The 20,971-nt window shown below is 48.1% G+C and overlaps 1 protein-coding gene across 1 annotated transcript in view; it reads right to left on the minus strand.

Annotated features, from left to right (window-relative positions):
- The window catches only part of RHOT2 (ras homolog family member T2), a 410,048-nt gene that overhangs the window by 167,222 nt on the left and 221,855 nt on the right, over positions 1-20,971 (minus strand). Inside the window, exons 8-11 of the mRNA XM_086941319.1 lie at positions 5,551-5,652; positions 3,312-3,410; positions 2,970-3,078; positions 382-502 (exon numbers count right to left, since the gene is read on the minus strand). Coding sequence (XP_086797445.1) covers positions 382-502; positions 2,970-3,078; positions 3,312-3,410; positions 5,551-5,652 — 431 coding nt within the window. The remainder of the gene's footprint in view (positions 1-381; positions 503-2,969; positions 3,079-3,311; positions 3,411-5,550; positions 5,653-20,971) is intronic.

Below are 20,971 nucleotides of genomic sequence, written 5' to 3' on the forward strand. Positions count from 1 at the left end.
AGAATGGGATGGAGAATTCCCCCGTAAAACTATGGAGCAACTGGGGCTCAACAGCTCTCTTGATGCAGTTTGGGGCAGGTATTTACACCTCACCACTTTCAAACCTCTCCAGCTACCACTGTCGGCATGTATGTTTCATTTGTCAGCCGTACTGAAAGCAGGCAAGGACAATAGTGTGGAAGTTATTCATGGAAGGTAGATGCAGTGGTGAAAGGCGCACTTATGGTAGGTAGACATAATGGTGTGACTTGAGATGACAGAGTAAGGAGTACTTATGGTATCCAGAGGTAATGTGTGCCTATCAGCCATGAATGTCAGAAGCAATGGTGAATGGCACTGTGGTTCATGAGAGACTCATTTAATTGGACAAATGGTACTCACTGAGGATAGAGATAATCATCAGTAAGCTCCAGCATATCATCATATCCAAAACGCCGCAGGATGGTCCATGTCGTTTCATGGCGGCCCCTCTGGATGAAAAGGGTGTTGAGGAAGAGGAAACCTTTTATGAGACAAAGAGTAAGCGAAAAGGTTGTTACAAATGGTTGCTTCAGACAACATTCCAAAGTTATCGACTTCGGACCAGATTCATAAAGGCCCTCTGCACTTGTGGCAGAGGCCCCAGAGTTGTGGAGTAATCTCCGCACTCTGGGTGGAATCTCCCCAATGAGAAAGATTGTGGAGATTCTGCCCTGAGTATGGAGTCACTCCCATGACTGGGGGGCCTTCACCACGAGTGCGGAGGCCCTTTATGAATCAGGCCCATAATTTTCATTCCATTTTATTCAGTAATCAGTAACCAATTCCCTTATAAACAAGTAATCATTCAAGCACGAAGTCTTGATATACACATCCTACATTGCTTACAACAATGGGAATCTCCTGCAAAGAGAACAAGAAAACAAAACAACCAAGCTTTAGAATCAAGTTAGCAATCTACTCACTGCATGTTTATGGAGAAAATAATTCAATTCTTCATAACACTGGTTCCTTTATTAGCTCTATACATGGGTCCTGGGAAGGTGACCGTAAGACGGAATGGCACTTTTTTATATGTTCAATATTAGTGAAGTCACAAGTCCATTAGGAAAAAGCATCTGAAAATGTGGCTGTGCAATTAATCCAAGAAAAGGAAAAAGTTAAAATTAGGAAAAATTAAAATACGAAAAGGCATGGCTTATCAATCAACCAGGATTTGAACAGCGCTGCTTATCACCCGTGAGGGTATCCAGGTGCAGGAAAGTATGGGGGGGGGGGACACTTTAGAAACTGCTGGGCGATGTCAGGCGAATAGCCAGCTTTTAGCCCGTTTCTGAAATCGTGCATGGTGGGGGAGAACCGGAGAGGAGGTGGGGGGCTATTCCAGGTCTTGGCAGCCAGATAAGAGAAGCAGCAGCAGACGCTCCTGCTTCAGAAGTACCAAGGAGTGCGGGTGAGGGCATATTGCAGATGTCTAACGGCTTGGTGTAGATTCAGTCTGTGGTTTACGTAGGCTGGTCCTTTGTTGTGTGGGGCCTTATAGGAATGGGTCAGATTTTTGAACTTACATCTCTTGTGTACAGGGAGCCTGTGGATTATTCTGAGGTGGGGGTGATGCAGACTCGTCTTGTGAGGTCAAGAAAGAGCCTGGCTTGCTGCGTTCTGGATGAGCTGTAGACTGTTTAGTAGCTGAGTGGTGACTCCTATGTAGAGAGTGTTTCCGTAGTCCTGGCGTCTGGTGAGGAGGGTCTAGGTGAGGGCGCGTCTAGTGCAGATGGAGATTCATTAAAGATTTTCTGAAGCATTCGCAGCGTGAAGAAAAAATTGAGGATACTGCAGTAATCTGCTTTTGCATGCTGAGCCTGTTGTCAAGTATGATGTCAAGGTTCCTGCCATGGTCCGAGGGTGTGGCACATGGCCCAGTTCTGCTGGCCACCAGGTGTCACTCCAGGGATTGGCGTTGTTCCTGCAGAGGAGTACTTCTGTTTTGTCAGTGCTGAGCTTGAGGCAGTTGCGCATCCAGCTGGTGATGCTGGTCATACACCTTTGGAAGTTAGCTTTGGTGTAAGTGGGTCAGCTGATAGGGAGAGTATGAGCTCGGTGTCATCAGCGTATGATAGGATGTTCATACCGTGGACTCTGACCAGGTTGGCCAGAGGGGCCATGTATGCATTGAACAGAGTGGGACTGAGAAAGGAACCTTAGGGGACGCTACAACAAACAACTCAAGACAAAACACAAAAGTTTAGTATCCGGAGATTCTCCTAAAAGGATGGAAAAAAAGGTAGCTAACACAGGTTTCAAGTGGTAGACCTCGATGCATTTTTTATGTCAAGCCAAAAATTCCCAAAATACTTCAAATTGTTCAGCCATCCATCTCATACTTGAATTATCAACAATATTAACATTTACTTTTGTTCTTTAAAACAATGAGGCTGCAAATGATATTGTGCCTACTTATTTTCACATTTGTTTTCAAAAGATAGAAAAGACAATATCATTATGACAAACTAACAGTAGCATCTGTCCTACGTGAACTCAGTTTATGAAATGCAGACGTCATAGATAGCAGCAATGTGCAGAAATCAGGCAGATCTTGTTTCAGAGCCTTATTCAACAGTTAGCTGTCCAATAATTATTCACCATTAGAAAAGATACAGTACTAGTAACCGCTGTCCCATCACAAAGATATGAGCCCAGAATCATGCCCTGCACTACTTAGTGTGCCAATATGGCACTTACTGTACAAGGAATCAACCCACAACAATGGAAATCTCCTGCCAAGAGCAAGAAAACAAACCAACAGGCTTCACCATCAAGTTAGAAATCTACTCATGGTATTTTTATGGACAAAAGCCTTGATTCTCCTTCACACTGGAGTTATTATGCCCTAAACAGAGCCCTAATGTTTAAAGAAATCTTGGTGCTTGCACGACGATGCAGATATAATATACATGCAAGTTCCAAATCCGATTCTTCCATGATCTTACCTTCTAGTGTCAGTCCGCCCTCACGCACTCCGTCTGTCGTGTTCTTCCGCACCACCGACTTTACATCCTCCAGTGCCTGCGGGGCCAGAGGGCTTCCAAAGCAAGACTTCTACCTCCCAAGATACAAAATGTTACACTTTATCAAACCATAGAAGCCTACAGCAACAAAGGAAGAAGAGGTCTTCTAGCTGCATGGCAGCACACTTGAAACCTCACCCTCTCAACTAAGGTGAACGGTCCTACTGATCCCATCATTGTGAGCCACAATTTAAGTCTAGAGAATAAGTTATCAGTTAAACCCCCTAATGCAATGCTCTGTGTCATTTTCTATTCCCTTCTTACCTGGAAGAAGTTGAGTTCATCGTCGCTTAAGATCTGGTTGTTGTCTTGATCAGAGATGTTAAAGATGCACGTTAGGGCCCGGACGCACTGCTGCCTCAACTGGAAACAAAAACCAATGACTGTTAGAATCAGGCCAACCCCCACCTGTAGTTGGGTTCGAGTGAGCAGGAGTACTCCCTACCAAAGAATCAGGCCAACCCCCACCTGTAGCTGGGTTCGAGTGAGCAGGAGTACCCCCTACCAAAGAATCAGGCCAACCCCCACCTGTAGCTGGGTTCGAGTGAGCAGGAGTACCCCCTACCAAAGAATCAGGCCAACCCCACCTGTAGCTGGGTTCGAGTGAGCAGGAGTACTCATTACCAAAGAATCAGGCCAACCCCCACCTGTAGCTGGGTTCGAGTGAGCAGGAGTACCCCCTACCAAAGAATCAGGCCAACCCCCACCTGTAGCTGGGTTCGAGTGAGCAGGAGTACCCCCTACCAAAGAATCAGGCCAACCCCCACCTGTAGCTGGCTGTAGCTGGGTTCGAGTGAGCAGGAGTACTCCCTACCAAAGAATCAGGCCAACCCCCACCTGTAGCTGGGTTCGAGTGAGCAGGAGTACTCCCTACCAAAGAATCAGGCCAACCCCCACCTGTAGCTGGGTTCGAGTGAGCAGAAGTACTCTCTACCAAAGAATCAGGCCAACCCCCACCTGTAGCTGGGTTCGAGTGAGCAGGAGTACTCCCTACCAAAGAATCAGGCCAACCCCCACCTGTAGCTGAGTTCGAGTGAGCAGGAGTACTCTCTACCAAAGAATCAGGCCAACCCCCACCTGTAGCTGGGTTCGAGTGAGCAGGAGTACTCTCTACCAAAGAATCAGGCCAACCCCCACCTGTAGCTGGGTTCGAGTGAGCAGGAGTACTCCCTACCAAAGAATCAGGCCAACCCCCACCTGTAGCTGGGTTCGAGTGAGCAGGAGTACTCCCTACCAAAGAATCAGGCCAACCCCCACCTGTAGCTGGGTTCGAGTGAGCAGGAGTACTCCCTACCAAAGAATCAGGCCAACCCCCACCTGTAGCTGGGTTCGAGTGAGCAGGAGTACTCCCTACCAAAGAATCAGGCCAACCCCCACCTGTAGCTGGGTTCGAGTGAGCAGGAGTACTCCCTATCAAAGAATCAGGCCAACCCCCACCTGTAGTTGGGTTCGAGTGAGCAGGAGTACCCCCTACCGAAGAATCAGGCCAACCCCCACCTGTAGCTGGGTTCGAGTGAGCAGGAGTACTCCCTACCAAAGAATCAGGCCAACCCCCACCTGTAGCTGGGTTCGAGTGAGCAGGAGTACTCCCTACCAAAGAATCAGGCCAACCCCCACCTGTAGCTGGGTTCGAGTGAGCAGGAGTACTCCCTACCAAAGAATCAGGCCAACCCCCACCTGTAGCTGGGTTCGAGTGAGCAGGAGTACTCCCTACCAAAGAATCAGGCCAACCCCCACCTGTAGCTGGGTCCGAGTGAGCAGGAGTACTCCCTATCAAAGAATCAGGCCAACCCCCACCTGTAGCTGGGTTCGAGTGAGCAGGAGTACTCCCTACCAAAGAATCAGGCCAACCCCCACCTGTAGCTGGGTTCGAGTGAGCAGGAGTACTCCCTACCAAAGAATCAGGCCAACCCCCACCTGTAGCTGGGTTCGAGTGAGCAGGAGTACTCCCTACCAAAAAGGGCCTGATCTGCTGGACTACTGAACTACAACTTACCATCTGGAAGCTTGTGGCCTCCATCTGCATTAATGAACACCGCCTCGTCAGAAATAGCTCAATCTCAAGTTACTGCAAAATTCGAATTTCAACCTACACTTACCAATCAAGAATGTCTTATGGCACTTTCAAACACACACTCACCGCCTCGTCAGGGGGTAGTAAGTGCTATGTAAATGCAATTTCATGTGCACTATCCATCACACACACAGGTCTCAAATGTCTGCATAGAATAGTCAAACTTCTTAGTTCCAATAACCTGGAGAGTGACAACTCAGGGCATTGTGACAACAACTACCTCATTACCTAGGGCTTAAAGAGCTTTGCCGCTTATGAGCTCATAAGAAGAGCAATCCATTATTCCATCATGATGTCCGTACACCCTCGACCTCAAAGCCAGGCACACCTGCTACCTCGTCCTCTCTGGTTGGTCATTCACACCTCACTGCGAATAATTGAAGCTGCCTGCAGTGCTCTGCAGGCAAAGGCAGTCAATCGGTCACTCACCTGTTTCTCCTCTGGGTCATACAAGGGGGCAGTCGGGTGGAGCACAGCCTTCTGAGCATAGTAGAATAGTTCGGAAATATTCTTCAGGTTTTTTGCTGAACACTAGTAGAAAAAGACAGGTGTGAAAATGAGGATACAAATGCCTCAGCTTGTGAAGAAACCCACTAGTATCCTTAGCAGAGGCAGAAGCACATTTTGCAGTATGTAAATCACAGTGCACGTATAAGCACATCAATTTATTCCAGCAGGACGGCAGCCCCTAACAAGCTCCTCACCAGACGGAGTTCAATCCAAACTCATCAGCCTCCCAGGAGGTCCAACATATGATAACGTTCAAATCACAGCATTTCTTTCAATGATGTAATATCCCATTTACCACATATTCTCCACTTGCTACAGTAACAAAAAACTGAACAGCCCTAACAAATTACATAACTAAATCACTGTGCTTCCCTGGCGTAGAATACAACCAACCTCTTCACTAACAAACTTAGGACACTACCTTGGCAAAGTCTTGACCCTACAAAGTCTGACTCCACCCCACCAGATCATTTTGCAATGCTATCTCTCGCCTAACTCACTGTTCTCACCCATACAATTTTAGCCAAGCCTCTTCTTTCTACACAGTATCGTTTTCAGCATGAAAGCACACATCCCTATCCTCTTCACTATCTTTGGCAACGAAGGACACATGAATCTAAGGTTTTTCACCCCTGAAAACCACATAGAACTCCATCTTTCTCAAATTTTGTAAGTCATTTTTTTAGGTCTTGCTGAGCCACCGCATGTGCTGCTCTGCGAGAAATTTAGTGTGTGGGTTTCCAAAGTGCTGCCACAGGCTTTTGGTGGCCTTGCGTTCACGTGAGCACGCATGCGCGCAGCCGCCATCTGTCTTTGATTGCGATCCCTTTCACTTTCACGGCCGCACGGCCAGTGCTCGTTAGCCTCGCCTTCAGCCGTCTTTTAGCGGTCTGTTGCTAGTGCGTAGGACCTTTACTATTCTTTTGAACGGGCGACTTCTGTCCGGCTAACAATCGGCACTCCAATTTGACACTCCATGTAAGTGCATTTGTTTTCTTGTTCTCATTCGCGTGCCTAAGCCCCCCTCAAATACTGACCCCCACTCGCTGTTTGTCACTTCCTCTAACCCTTCGCTGCTCACTTCTCTCACCCCATCCATTGCTTCTTGCACCCTATCTTTTGTTTGTTTATTTCTATCGATTCCCCTCTCAGGCGCCTCTATTGCTCACCAAAACACCCACGTTGACTTCTCCCGCCCCAGGCCACCTGTGGCTTCCCTATTCCTCCACGCTCCTTCTATTGCAGTACTGAAAGGATGGAGAAGGAATATGCTACTTACCAGTATGCATCTGTTGTTGGCATGTAGGGCTGCTGACATTCATATCTGAGCATAGATCGCCGCCTAGTGTTGAGTTCGGATGATTGCACCTTGTTGTCCTGGAAGAGTCTTCGAAGTATCACGAGATAGGTGGCTCCTCCCCTGGACTACAGTGCGCATGGGCATCTTCTCCATCCTCAGATTGTTTTTCGCCATTGTGGCAAAGATTAAGATAGTAAAGTAAGAGATGGCCATGCAAAAGATAATGCTGCAGCTGCGACAGGCACCGGGGAGGAGGGCGGGCGATATCAATGTCAGCAGCCCTACATGCCAAGAACAGATGCATACTGTTAAGTAGCATATTGCGTTCGAGGCATGTGGGCTGCTGAATTCATATCTGTGCATAGACTGTATAGCAGTAGCTCCTCTAGCGGTGGTTACCTGTGCCAGCTGCATCAGTTTGAAAGAGAGTTTTGAGGACAGCCTGGCCTACAGCAGCTTGCTGCTTTGCTTGCAGTGTGAAGAAGTGTGGCTCAATGCTTAGAGCGGCAGACCTTGATGCAGAACGCTGGCCAGGGACCAGGGTTCGATTCCCGCCTCCGCGGGTTTCGGGCTTAATTCCTCTGACCGGATATTCTCGCCTCAGTGCCGATTCTAAGCATGGGTCCCACGCTGCAACTCTGGGCAATAGCTTGCTTAGTCTCCACAAAGGCCCCCTGATACACAAGGGATGCCTGGTTTCACCATGGGATGCCCAGGAGTGGACACCCCACAAGGAAAATCCAGGAGGGGTTCCCTTGTGGTAGGAGTACAAGCGCCGGGATGCCTCCGGGTCACTGTTCGCGCTATACAAATACGCCACATTTACATTTACATGTCTACACAGTAGTGTTTTGTGAAAGTGTGTGGCTGCTCTACATATGTCTTCAAGAGGAATATTTCCTAGGAAAGCCATGGATGCCGCCATTTTTCACGAAGAGTGTGCTCTTGGGGGGGACAGATAAAGTGCGTTTAGCCTTTTGATAACATATTTGAATGCATTTAACTATCCATCTGGCTATTCCTGACTTTGATATTGGATTTCCTTTATGTTGTGGTGAAAAAGCAACAAATAATTGCTTTGTTTTCCGAAATGATTTTGTTCTGTCCACATAATAAAGCAGAGCTCTCTTTACATCCAGTGTGTGTAGGGCTCTTTCAGCTACTGACTGTGGATTTTGGGAGAACACTGGCAGTTCTATTGATTGATTAATACGGAAATTGGATATGACCTTTGGCATAAACATAGGGTTTGTTCTAAGAACTACCCTGTTAGCATGTACTTGCATGAAGGGTTCTTGAATTGTTAGTGCTTGTAACTCGCTAACTCGCCTGAGTGAGGTAAAGGCAATCAAGAATGTCACCTTACACGTTAGAAATTACAGTTCGCATGAGTGTAGAGGTTCGAAAGGAGGTCCCATAAGTCTGGTAATTACTATATTTAGATTCCAGACTGGGGAAGGTGGGTGTCTTGGAGGAATCACCCTTTAAAGACCCTCCATAAAAGCCTTGATTGCTGGTACTCTAAACAGTGAAAGGTGTTGCCTGTTTTGAAGGTATGCTGCTATAGCAGCGAGGTGTAGTCTTATTGAAGAGTATGCTAGGTTGCATCTTTGATGATGCAGCAGGTAACATATAATGTTCTGTATGGAAGCATCAAATGGGTTGATTTGGTTATTGTTGCAGTAAATAACAAATCTCTTTCATTTAGCTGCATAGCACGCTCTGGTAGTTGGTCGTCTTGCCTCCTTAATGATGTTCATGCAGTCTGGAGGCAAGTTAAGGTATCCAAATTCTAAGACTTCAGGAGCTAGATCGCTAGGTTCATCTGATTGGGATCTGGGTGTCTGATTTCTCCATGGTTCTGACTTAGAAGATGGGGTGCGAGGCGCAGCCTTTGATGAGGAACTACTGAAAGCTCCAGGAACATTGTGTACCATGGCTGTCTCGCCCATGTGGGAGCACCTAGGATCAGTGTGAGTGACTGTTGCCGCAGTTTGCGTGTCACCAGCGGAATCAGTGGTGCTGGGGGAAAAGCGTATGCAAATCTGCCTGACCAGTTCATCCATATCGCATTGCCTTGTGACAACGGATGTGGGAACCTGGCGGCAAAGTACTGGCATTTTGAGTTTTCGTTTGTGGCAAAAAGGTCTATCTCTAGGTGCCCCCACTGCCTGAAGAATGGTTGGAGAACTTGGGGGTGAATCTCCCATTCGTGTAGTTGCTGGCTGTGTCTGCTGAGCAGGTCTGCTATTTGATTGTCTTTCCCTGGGAGGTGTTCTGCCAGGAGAAAGAAGTCTTTTGGAATTGCCCACTTCCATATGCTTTGTGCCAAGTGGGACAGCTGTGGAGAGTGTGTTCCTCCCTGTTTCTGGATAGAGTACATTGCTGTCATGTTGTCCGTCCAGATCAACACAGTCTTGCTGTACAAGTATTTTTGGAATGCTTTCAGGGCTAGGAATATCGCTAGCAACTCTAGTTGGTTGATATGCAGTTTCTTTTGTTTGATTGTCCAGAGCCCTTGTACTGTGTAGTGAAGGAGGTGGGCTCCCCAGCCTGTCAGTGATGCGTCCGCTGTTAGTACTAGTTGTGGAAGTTGGTCTTGGAACAGTCGCCCCTTGGAAAGGTTTTGTGGGTTCCACCACTGCAGAGAGTTTTGAGCGCGACTGTCTACCAACACTAGGTCTTTTAGTTGTCCTTGAGCTTGGTTCAACTGCCGTGCTAGGCATTTTTGCAATGGACACATTTGAAGTCTTGCATGGGGGACAATGAATATGCAGGAGGCCATCATGCCTATGAGCTGCATGAAGATTCGAGCTGGCAGAGAGTGTTTTGCCAGAAATTTGCGAATGAGCATCTGCATGCTGGCTATCCTCGCTGAGTTTGGGTATGCCTTTGCCACTGAGGTATCTATAGTAGCTCCCAGATATTGTTGTGCGTGAGACGGTTGTAGATGCGATTTTGGGTAGTTTATCGAAAAACCTAGGCTGTGTAGCAGCTGAAGTTTTTGAGACGTGTCTCTTGCACACTGTTCGTACGATTTTGCTTGTATTAGCCAATCGTCTAGGTACGGGAACACATGGATGTGTTGCCTCCTGAGATGTGCAGCTACTGTCGCTAAGCCATTTGTAAACACTCTTGGAGCCGTGGTTACCCCGAAGGGGCGAACCTTGAATTGGTAGTGTTGACCTTCTATTGTGAACCTGAGATATTTTCTGTGAGCTGGATGGATGGGTATGTGAAAATATTCATCCTTGAGGTCCAATGTTGCTAGGAAGTCTCCTTGCTGTAACAACGGGAGCACTTGCTGTAGTGTGATCATATGGAAGTGCTCCAACAGTATGTATTGATTTAGGGGTCTGAGGTCCAATATTGGTCTGAGGGAACCGTCCTTCTTGGGAATAATGAAGTATAGGGAGTATACTCCTGTCCCTTGGTGTTGGAAAGGGACTGGCTCTATGGCCCCCTTTTCCAGCATGCATTTCACCTCTTGTTGTAGCAGGCTGATGTGTTCTTTGGACATAGGACGGTGTCTGGGTGGTATGTTTGGTGGAGTAGAAGTGAGTTCTAGGCAATAACCATACTGGATAATTTGTCTCACCCACCTGTCCGTGGTAATTGCGTTCCAGACTGGTAGGAATTGTTGGAGTCTGCCTCTGACCAGTGTTAGATGGTCTGGAGGTAGCGTGATGAAGTCACTGTTGTGAGTAAGTGGAGGCTCTGGTGTTATTGCTTCCACGTCCTATTCCCTTGTTATTGTTGCCCCTATAACCTCCTCTGTTGGAGTTCTTGTTAAAGGAACCTTGGGTGTTGCCTTTGTGTGTAGATGAGGTCTGTGAAGTATTGCCCCGTGTAACTGCTCTGTATGAGGAGCGTCGAAACGAACCTCTGTGTTGTTGAAACTGCAATGCACCCATTGATTTTGCAGTTTCTGTATCCTTCTTCATTTTGTCTAAAATGGTGTCGAATACAGGGCCGAAAAGGAAGTCTTGATTGACTGGTTGGTTAAGAATGGTGGACTGCACCTCGTTCTTAAAGCCAGAAATACGCAGCCATGCGTGTCGTCGTAGTAAAAAGCTAGTGTTAATGGACCTGGCTGCAGTGTCAGCTGCGTCAAGCGCACATTTGATGGAGGCGTTTATAATACATTTTCCCTCCTGTATGAGGTCAGTTGCTTGGGCTTTGAAAGGCTCAGGCAGGTGTTGCATTAAGCTTTCAAGCTGGTCATAGTGTGCTCTGTCATAACGAGCTAGTAGAGCTTGTGTATTTGCAATTCTCCATGAATTGGAAGCCTGTGATGCTACTCTTTTACCCGAGGCCTCTAGTATTTTGGACTCCTTATCAGGAGGGGGAGCCTCTCCTGTTGTCTGTGAGTTGGCCCTTTTGCGTGCATTAGCCACTACCAGTGAGTTTAATGGTAACTGACCTCTGATATAAGTAGGATCTGTAGGGGCTGCTCTATATTTCTTTTCAATCCTGGGATTGATTACGCGTGCCCTGGCTGTATCTTTAAATATATCAGGCGCGTGTTTTAATACCCCTTTTAGCATAGGAAGTGTTCTGACATTTTTCTCTGAAGTAGGGAATGTGTCAAATAAAAAGTCTTTGTCTATAGGGTCATTTTGCATGTCTACGTTGTGGTACTGCGCTTCCCTATCTCTTAGCTGGTTGAAGACAATGGTGTCGTCAGTAGGTGACGGCTTTGTTGGGTATGAGGAGACGTCACGGATGGGATGCGTGTCATATGGATCAGTCGGCTCTCCCCATGGTTCATTTTGAGGGTTAGAATCCTATGGATAGTCATAATCATGTTGAGGATCTTCCCCTGTGTCGTCCTCATTGTCCCCAGAGTGAGAAGAAGAGTAAGGAGCAAAAGGCGTAGTAGGCATAGTGGGATAGAAAGGAATGAAGGGTCTAGAGGGAGAAGTCCCAAAGTCCTTCTTCTTTAGAGGAATGGGGGAATGAGAGCCGTGTCCAATGGTCTCTTCTTGCTGTGTAGGATTGTGACTTTACCAGTCTCAGGGTTTATATATATTTTTGCCTGGTCGTCTGATGGATCTGGATGGAAGAGTTCTTCTTTCACTGTCCGTGGCTGTGTCTTTGACTTCTTTGGCTTAGTCTGTTTTGGATCGACTATTGCCTCCGGGTCGATAACCTTTTTTGGTTCAACGACTTTCGGTGCCTTATTGCTGTTTCTCGGCTCGGACCCTTTGTTCGGGTCGACAAGTGATTGCGGATTGACCAGGTCTTTCGGTTCGATACGCTTCCTGTGCTCAACAGGTTTTTTCGGTTGACTGTCTTTTGTCGAGTCGATGGCTTTTTTCGGATCGACCGGTCTTTTTGGAGCACTTGTCTTTGGTTCGATAGCCTTCTCCGGCTGGACCACAGGCTTCGTTATGGCGCCCTTTGCATCGGCGACCTTCTTCGGGTCGACGGCCTTCGGCAGAGCTGCCTTTTTTGGGTCGACGGCCTTCTTCGGCTCGGCGCCCTTTGGGTCAGCGGCCTTCTTTGGCTCGACGGCCTTCTTTGGTTCAGCGCTTTTTGGCTCGACGGCCTTCTTTGGTTCGGCGCCCTTTGGCTCGACGGCCTTCTTCAGGTCGACACCCTTAGGCTGTACGACCTTCTTCGGTTCGACGCCCTTCGGGTCCACGACCTTTTTGGGTTCTAGAACCTTCTTAGGGATAACGTTACTTGGCCCTGAGGTCTCTGAAGGCTTAGTCTTTGGTTTCGGAGCCGAGCCGGACGGCGGGGCTGCTGAATGTTTCTTTGGATCTTGGCTAAGGCCTTTAGGCGATGCCTCGACCGGAGCCTTTGGTAACGGGGTAATCGGTGTCGGGGGCAGTGTACTCACGATTTGCTCCGGTGGTATCTCGTCATCAGAGTCCGAGTGGTCCTCGACGGTGACGATCTCTAGGTCCGAATCTGCCGCTTCTGGAAGTTCTTGGTCATCATCGAAGATGTTGTCTGGTTCCGGTGCCTGTCGCTGCATCTCTTGCCTAGCGGCCCGTCGAATCCGGATGGTTTTCTTCGAACGGAATTGGGCACAGGCTGGGCAGGTTTCTTCCTTATGGTCTGGTGATAGGCACTTGTTGCATACTGATTGTTTGTCAGTATGCGGGAACTTGGAGTGGCATTGTGGGCACCTTTTGAACGGGCTCCTTTCCATCGACAGCAGGCCCACGTGGCGTCTAAAAAGGCCAAACGGCCCGCCTCGACGACCGGTTCGAGATGGAAAGTTCGATCGAGTCAATAATGCAAAACATGCCCAATAAACTCAGTAAGGGGGGGAAATGCTGCTGCACCTTCCCTATTGTGTTGGAAGGTCCTCTCTCGTGCGGCACATGCCAATATCAAAGCATGCAAGGGGAACTGCCTATTAGGATCTCATCGCGGGTGGACCCCCTAGATCGTCAATTGAACCTTACCCTTATTCTGTGCAATGTCCGATCTCTTGTGAAGCATTCGATAGAGATTAGGGACATGATCTCTACCCTCTCACCGGACCTATGCTTTCTGACAGAGACATGGCTTAACCCAACTATTATACCAGCCACGAACATAGCGATACCCACTGACTACTAATGTATTCATCTCGATAGAAAGGGAAAAACCGGAGTGGGCATAGGTATTGCCTTTAAAAAGGAGCTCAAAGTTCAATGGACATCGGCAATAAATAATGATATGATGGAACTAGGCATCTTTAAAGTACAAGTGTCCCCGACAACTTCGTGGGACGGGGCCCTGCTCTAACGGCCACCTGGCCCCAAATCGAAATCAATTTTTCCATGGCCTTGATAGAACTTATTGCTATGCAGGCCGTGACCTCCAAGAACTTTATCCTGTTGGGGGATTTCAATTTTCACGGTGAAATCGAAGATAATTTAGAAGTGAAGACGCTCTTTTCAAATCTGAGCAAAATTGGGCTTAGCCAGATGGTGTTAGAACCCACTCATTTGGCGGGCCACACCTTAGACCTTGTTTTTACGAACTCAGAGCAGATGGAAGTACAGCAGCCAGTGCCGCTTGTCTGGTCAGACCATTACCTTGTCTAATTTTCCCTCCAACTTCAAACAGGGCCTAAAAATAAGGTCAACCCCTTATACCAAACGGGAAAATATAAAAGACCATGGCATAAGCTGACGATGGATAATTTTGCCAAACCTTTCATCAACCAGTCCAATAAAATTGAACAAACGGATCAAGACCCCTCAGCCATGCTAGCTAGTTTTAATTTATTTATTTTATTTATTTGGAATTTTGTATAGCTCGTAGTTACCCTCGGGCATCCCAGCGCTTATCCAGGCAGCAACAATAACCACAGAGCCAGATCAGTCACATCACATAGGAAATAGATGTGTTTTCAGAAGCTTCCGAAAACGAAGAGTGCAAGTCTCTAAGCGCATCCTCAGCGGAAGTGCGTTTCAGAGAGTGGCTGTGTGAACCGAAAATCCTCTACCAGCAGTGAGGGGCCTTGTTAACCCTAGGAACCTGAAGCAGATGTTTCTGGTCAGTGCGCAAAGCTCTGTTAGCTTTATAGGGCACCACTAAATTCCTTAGGATGGAAGGTACCTTCCCCTGGAGGATTCTATGTGCTGTGCAAAGAGCTTTGAATTTAACCCTCTCCCGCACTGGAAGCCAGTGCAGTGTCTTCAGGGCGGGTTTAGCGGACTGCCTCCTTGGCACGTTCGTCAGCATCTTAGCCGCAGCGTTTTGGACCCGCTGAAGCTTACTGAACGCTGCTTCAGGGGCGGCAAGGAAAATAGCATTGCAATAGTCGAGCCTTGAAATAATCAGCCCCTGAATAAGTAGCTTCCTCGATGTCAAAGGGAGGAGAGGCAAGACTTTACGAGCTGAACGGAGGAGCCCGAAACAGACCCCTGCCGTTTTCTTAGCCTGGGTCTTAAAAGAGAGGTCTTGCTCCAACCAAACCCCCAAGCTCTTGATCTCCTGCTTAGGGCTGGGGAGCTCACCCAGGCAGCTAGGCCAGATGGTCGAAGGGAGTGAGGGAGTCTTATGCCCTAGCAGCATTATTTCGGTCTTAGAACCGTTTAATTTAAGCGCTGATTCGCACATCCAGATGTGCACTATGGCCATACATAGGCGCAGCAAGTCCGGGTTCTTCACCAATTGGGACAATGCGACCACCAGCTGAATATCGTCAGCATGGCTGACGATTTTTATCCCAAATGGGGCCACCACATCCTCCAGGGGGGCCATATAAACATTAAACAATGTGGGGCTTAAAGAAGAGCCCTGTGGCACCCCACACTGGAGGGGGATAGATGTTGACCGTTCGCTGCCTTCCCAGACCTGATAGGTTCGGTCACACAGAAATGACCGAAGCCACTGCAGCGCCACTCCTGCAACCCCCACATTGGACAGCCGTTGGATCAACACTTGGTGGTTCACAGTGTCAAAAGCCGCACTGAGGTCCAGCAGGATCACTGCCACTGACCCTCCTGAATCCAGAATGCTCCTGGCTTCCTCAACGACTGCCAATAGGGTGGTGTCTGTGCTCTGCCCTGGCCGAAAACCCGTTTGTGACTCTCGTAACAGACCGTTGGACTCCAGAAAGTCTGACAATCGGTGATTAACCAGTCTTTCTGCGATCTTACCAAGTCCCGGCAGCAGAGAGATAGGCCTGAAGTTTGCCAAATCCGATGAATCCAGATTAGGTTTCTTCAGGAGAGCCTTTACCACTGCTCTTTTCCAGCTTGGCGGCACCACACCCTGGGCAAGAGATGTATTAATTAAGTTCGTAACAGGGACCGCAATAACAGATGCCGCCTGTTTCAAAATCCTCATAGGGGCAGGATCCCCAGGAGAACCACTCTTCATGGACCCCAACTCCTTCATGACTTCTGCCACAGATATTGGACCAAAAGTGTCCAATAGGACACGATCTCCTCCTACCTGACTACCCATGTCTGCACTCGGCGCAACCTGAGGCAGCGCGCTTATGATGTTCTCTATTTTGAAGTGGAAGTACTCCGCCAACTCCCTGCACTTCTCAGCTGGGCTATCATGGGTCACCGGGGGCTCAGGAATTTTGAGGAGCTCCTTTACCACTTTAAAAGTCTCTCTAGAAGAGTTGGAGGAACTTTTTATTCTTTCCTCGAAAAATTGGGCCTTAGCACAGCGAAGAGCGTTTTTATATGCTCTAATTGCTGCGCGATATTCCTCCCGACTAACCACCCCCCAATCTTTCCTCCAAGCCCTCTCCAACTTCTTACATCCTTTCCTAAGGATTCGCAGATCCGGTGAATACCATGGGGCAGAACCCATTCTCTTTCCCCTCTTTGCCACTCTCTTTTTCGGGAGGATGGCATCCAGGGAATTGGTCACCCACAGATCAAAATCCGCATCAGCCACTACCGGGTCCGAGGCTAGGAGAGAACACGAGTCCTCAAGTTTGGCGATCCAGTTATCCACTGATAACCTGGACCAAGCTCTTTCCAAGGTATAAACCCTTGGAGAAGGGGCAGTTCTTGGATCAACTTTCAAGATTACCGGGACCAAGAAATGGTCTGACTACAGTAGAGGGCAAGCGGGAAGGGCCCTAAGGTACGCGATATTAGAGAAGATGGGATCGAGGAGGTGGCCCTTGGTATGCGAGGCTCCTGGGTTGCTTAGACTCAAGATTATATGCATTTAAATCACACTGCAGATCAGCAGCCACTAAGTCTGCCGGGTCATTGAAGTGGAGATTCAGGTCCCCTAACACCATAAAATTAGTCGTGGAAGAGGCCAGTAGCGTGACTGTTTCCATTAGGGAGCTAGCAAAGCTGCCCATGCCCCCTGGAGGTCGGTATATCAGAACGCCTGACACTGTTACCGTAGGGGACGTCCGCAGTGAGAACTGGCAGCTCTCACAGTCCTGAACATCACTATTCTGGGCCCTGCACACAAACATGTCTCTATATATAATAGCAATGCCGCCCCCCGCCCCACAGGTCTATCCAGGTGGTATATATGAAAACCTGGGGGGAGGGCACGAACTATGCCGCATCAGAACTGGCTGTAATCCAAGTTTCCGTCAGAAACAGGATGTCCAGATCGTGGTCTTGTATCAAGAAGTTGATTTCGAGAGCATGGTACGGGAGGGATCTACAATTCAGCAGGGCCATCGACAGGGCGTTCTTTCCCTTGTCAGGTTGGATCAGCTGACATGTCCTACACGCAGAGAAAGGTTTAGATCCTTTATAGATGTACTTACACGATACATTTTTAGGAGCGCGCAGCAACATGATGTCCTCTCGAGAGTATGTTATCCGCATTTCTGGAGTTTGAACCAAGAGTCCTGGCCCTAGGCCCGTCTGGGCCCGGACGGGCACAGACGGGCTGGACTCTGGCGTGACTCCGGCGATGATCCGGCGTTCCCGCTGCGCGTGACCGCTGCGCGTCAGCATGACCTCCTTAAGAGGAGGTCGAGCGTCCTTGGGCGCTAGAACGTGCAACTACACGCCCGGCGTCCTTCCCTCACTCAATATTGCCGCCAAAATGCCGAGAGCAGTGACAAGGGACCCGCAAAGCGCAGTGAGTTCAATTATTATGGTGCAAGTATGAGGGGAGCAGCCTAAAAACAGGGAAGAAGGCAAATAAAAATAAAAGCAAATACAAAACGAAGAATTTTTAAAAAACGCCTAATACAAAGGCAAATAGCACCGCAATGCGCGCAAAGCGCTGTGACCGCTCTGGTCAAGTCAGGTGTTCGTCTGGCAAGACTGAGCCCAGAGTTTACCCTCCTTAAGAGGAGGTCGAGCGTCCTTGGGCGCTAGAACGTGCAACTACACGCACGGCGTCCTTCCCTCACTCAATATGGCCGCCAAAATACCGAGAGGCAGTGACAAGGGACCCGCAAAGCGCTGTGAGTTCAATTATTATGGTGCAAGTATGAGGCAAGCAGCCTAAAAACAGGGAAGAAGGCAAATAAAAATAAAAGCAAATACAAAACAAGGAATTTTAAAAACGCCTAATACAAAGGCAAATAGCACTGCAATGCGCGCAATGCGCTGTGACCGCTCTGCCTCCGAGGGGCAGTGACAAGGGACCCGCAAAGCGCGGTGAGTTCAATTATTATGGTGCAAGTATGAGGGGAGCAGCCTAAAAACAGGGAAGAAGGCAAAAAAAAATGAAAGCAAATACAAAACGAAGAATTTAAAAAAAAACGCCTAATACAAAGGCAAATAGCACCGCAATGCGCGCAATGCGCTGTGACCGCTCTGGTCAAGTCAGGTGTTCGTCTGGCAAGACTGAGCCTAGAGTTTACCCTCCTTAAGAGGAGGTCGAGCGTCCTTGGGCGCTAGAACGTGCAACTACACGCCCAGCGTCCTTCCCTCACTCAATATGGCCGCCAAAATGCCGAGAGGCAGTGACAAGGGACCCGCAAAGCGCGGTGAGTTCAATTATTATGGTGCAAGTATGAGGGGAGCAGCCTAAAAACAGGGAAGAAGGCAAATAAAAATAAAAGCAAATACAAAACGAGGAATTTTAAAAAATGCCTAATACAAAGGCAAATAGCACCGCAATGCGTGCAATGCGCGCAATGCGCTGTGACCGCTCTGGTCAAGTCAGGTGTTCGTCTGGCAAAACTGAGCCCGGAGTTTACCCTCCTTAAGAGGAGGTCGAGCATCCTTGGGCGCTAGAACGTGCAACTACACGCCCGGCGTCCTTCCCTCACTCAATATGGCCGCCAAAATGCCGAGAGGCAGTGACAAGGGACCCGCAAAGCGCGGTGAGTTCAATTATTATGATGCAAGTATGAGGGGAGCAGCCTAAAAACAGGGATGAAGGCAAATAAAAATAAAAGCAAATACAAAACGAGGAATTTTAAAAAACGCCTAATACAAAGACAAATAGCACCGCAATGCGCGCAATGCGCTGTGACCGTTCTGCCTCCGAGAGGCAGTGACAAGGGACCCGCAAAGCGCGGTGAGTTCAATTATTATGGTGCAAGTATGAGGGGAGCAGCCTAAAAACAGGGAAGAAGGCAAATAAAAATAAAAGCAAATACAAAACAAGGAATTTTAAATAACGCCTAATACAAAGGCAAATAGCACCGCAATGCGCGCAATGCGCTGTGACCGCTCTGGTCAAGTCAGGTGTTCGTCTGGCAAGACTGAGCCCCGAGTTTACCCTCCTTAAGAGGAGGTCGAGCGTCCTTGGGCGCTAGAACGTGCAACTACACGCCCGGCGTCCTTCCCTCACTCAATATGGCCGCCAAAATACCGAGAGGCAGTGACAAGGGACCCGCAAAGCGCGGTGAGTTCAATTATTATGGTACAAGTATGAGGGGAGCAGCCTAAAAACAGGGAAGAAGGCAAATAAAAATAAAAGCAAATACAAAACGAGGAATTTTAAAAAACGCTTAATACAAAGGCAAATAGCACCGCAATGCGCGCAATGCGCTGTGACCGCTCTGCCTCCGAGAGGCAGTGACAAGGGACCCGCAAAGCGTGGTGAGTTCAATTATTATGGTGCAAGTATGAGGGGAGCAGCCTAAAAACAGGGAAGAAGGCAAATAAAAATAAAAGCAAATACAAAACGAGGAATTTTAAAAAACGCCTAATACAAAGGCAAATAGCACCGCAATGCGCGCAATGCGCTGTGACCGCTCTGGTCAAGTCAGGTGTTAATCTAGCCCTAATGAAAACACTGGACACAGTGATTCCATAAAATAAGGCAACTATGCCACCAAAGGGCCCCTCAGCCCCATGGTACACAGATGAACTTAAGTCTCTAAAAACTACATGTAAAGCACTGGAGAGGAAGTGGAGGAAGGGAAAACTACTGGAAGATAGGAAAACATACAAAGTAGCATTAGCAAAGTATCACCATAAAATAAAAAGCGCTCAATGCTTCTATATCCAAACCCAAATAGAAAAATCAAAAAACTCGACCAAAGCCCTGTTTAATATTGTCAGAGACTTCTCCTCACCTTCAGTATGCAAACAATTACCATCAGAATCACAGGATCTATGCGATTCCATTGCATATTTCTTTCATGAAAAAATCTACTCAAACTTCCCGGTTCAGGATATAAATAAGACCCAGACAAACAAAAAAACAGACAACCTCCATATACCAAACAGGGCCGTGTTTAACCATTTCAATCATATCTCGCTCGCAGAGACAAGCAAATTGCTATCAGTAGCTAAATCTGGATCGCCACTGCATATATGCCCACCTGGTATAATGGCTCTCATGTCCCCTTTATGTGCCCCAATTATCCAACGAATTTTCAATGCATCAATGGATACAGGCCTTATTCCGAGGGCTTGGAAAGAGACCTCCGTGCGGCCTATCTTGAAGAAACCCACCGCTGACCCACTGGAGCTGAGTAACTACAGGCCAATATCCCTGTTGCCTTTAGGGGGGAAATTGCTAGAATCTAACATAAACTCCCAGCTTAGTCAATACCTAGAAGCAAATGAAATGCTGGACCCCTCCCAGTCAGGCTTTCGACCAGGGTTCAGCACAGAAACAGCAATGCTGGCGGTTACTGACTCACTAAGACGTACTCTCGACTCCGGTGGCTCCTCAGTTCTGATCCTCTTAGATCTCTCCGCAGCCTTTGATACGATATCTCATCAAAGGCTCGCGGAGAGACTTAGCGAGTGTGGCATCGGAGGCACTGCCCTACCGTGGCTGAGAGATTTCCTAGGGGACAGATGGCAAATTACTACTCTTGGGCCGTATATCTCTAAAAGGAAATTCCTGCTGGATAAAGGGGTGCCACAGGGATCCTGTTTTAGCCCTACTCTGTTTAATGTTTATCTATCCCCCCTGGCCAAACTTATCCAATCCTTCGGCTTTGAGATTATCTCTTACGCCGACGATACGCAGCTACTGTTCCCAATTGGTAAGAACATCATGGATGAGAAACAGCGCTTCATGGACGGTATGCTGGCGATCGCAAACTGGATGAGGGACCAGTGCCTACAACTTAACCCAGGAAAAACCGAGCTAATGCTCTTAGGGAAATCTGCACATCTCTGGACGGCTGACTGGTGGCCCCCCAATTGGGTGAAGCACCAAAACCTT

The sequence above is a fragment of the Lissotriton vulgaris genome, chromosome 10, assembly GCF_964263255.1.
Source record: "Lissotriton vulgaris chromosome 10, aLisVul1.2, whole genome shotgun sequence".
Taxonomy (NCBI): domain Eukaryota; kingdom Metazoa; phylum Chordata; class Amphibia; order Caudata; family Salamandridae; genus Lissotriton; species Lissotriton vulgaris.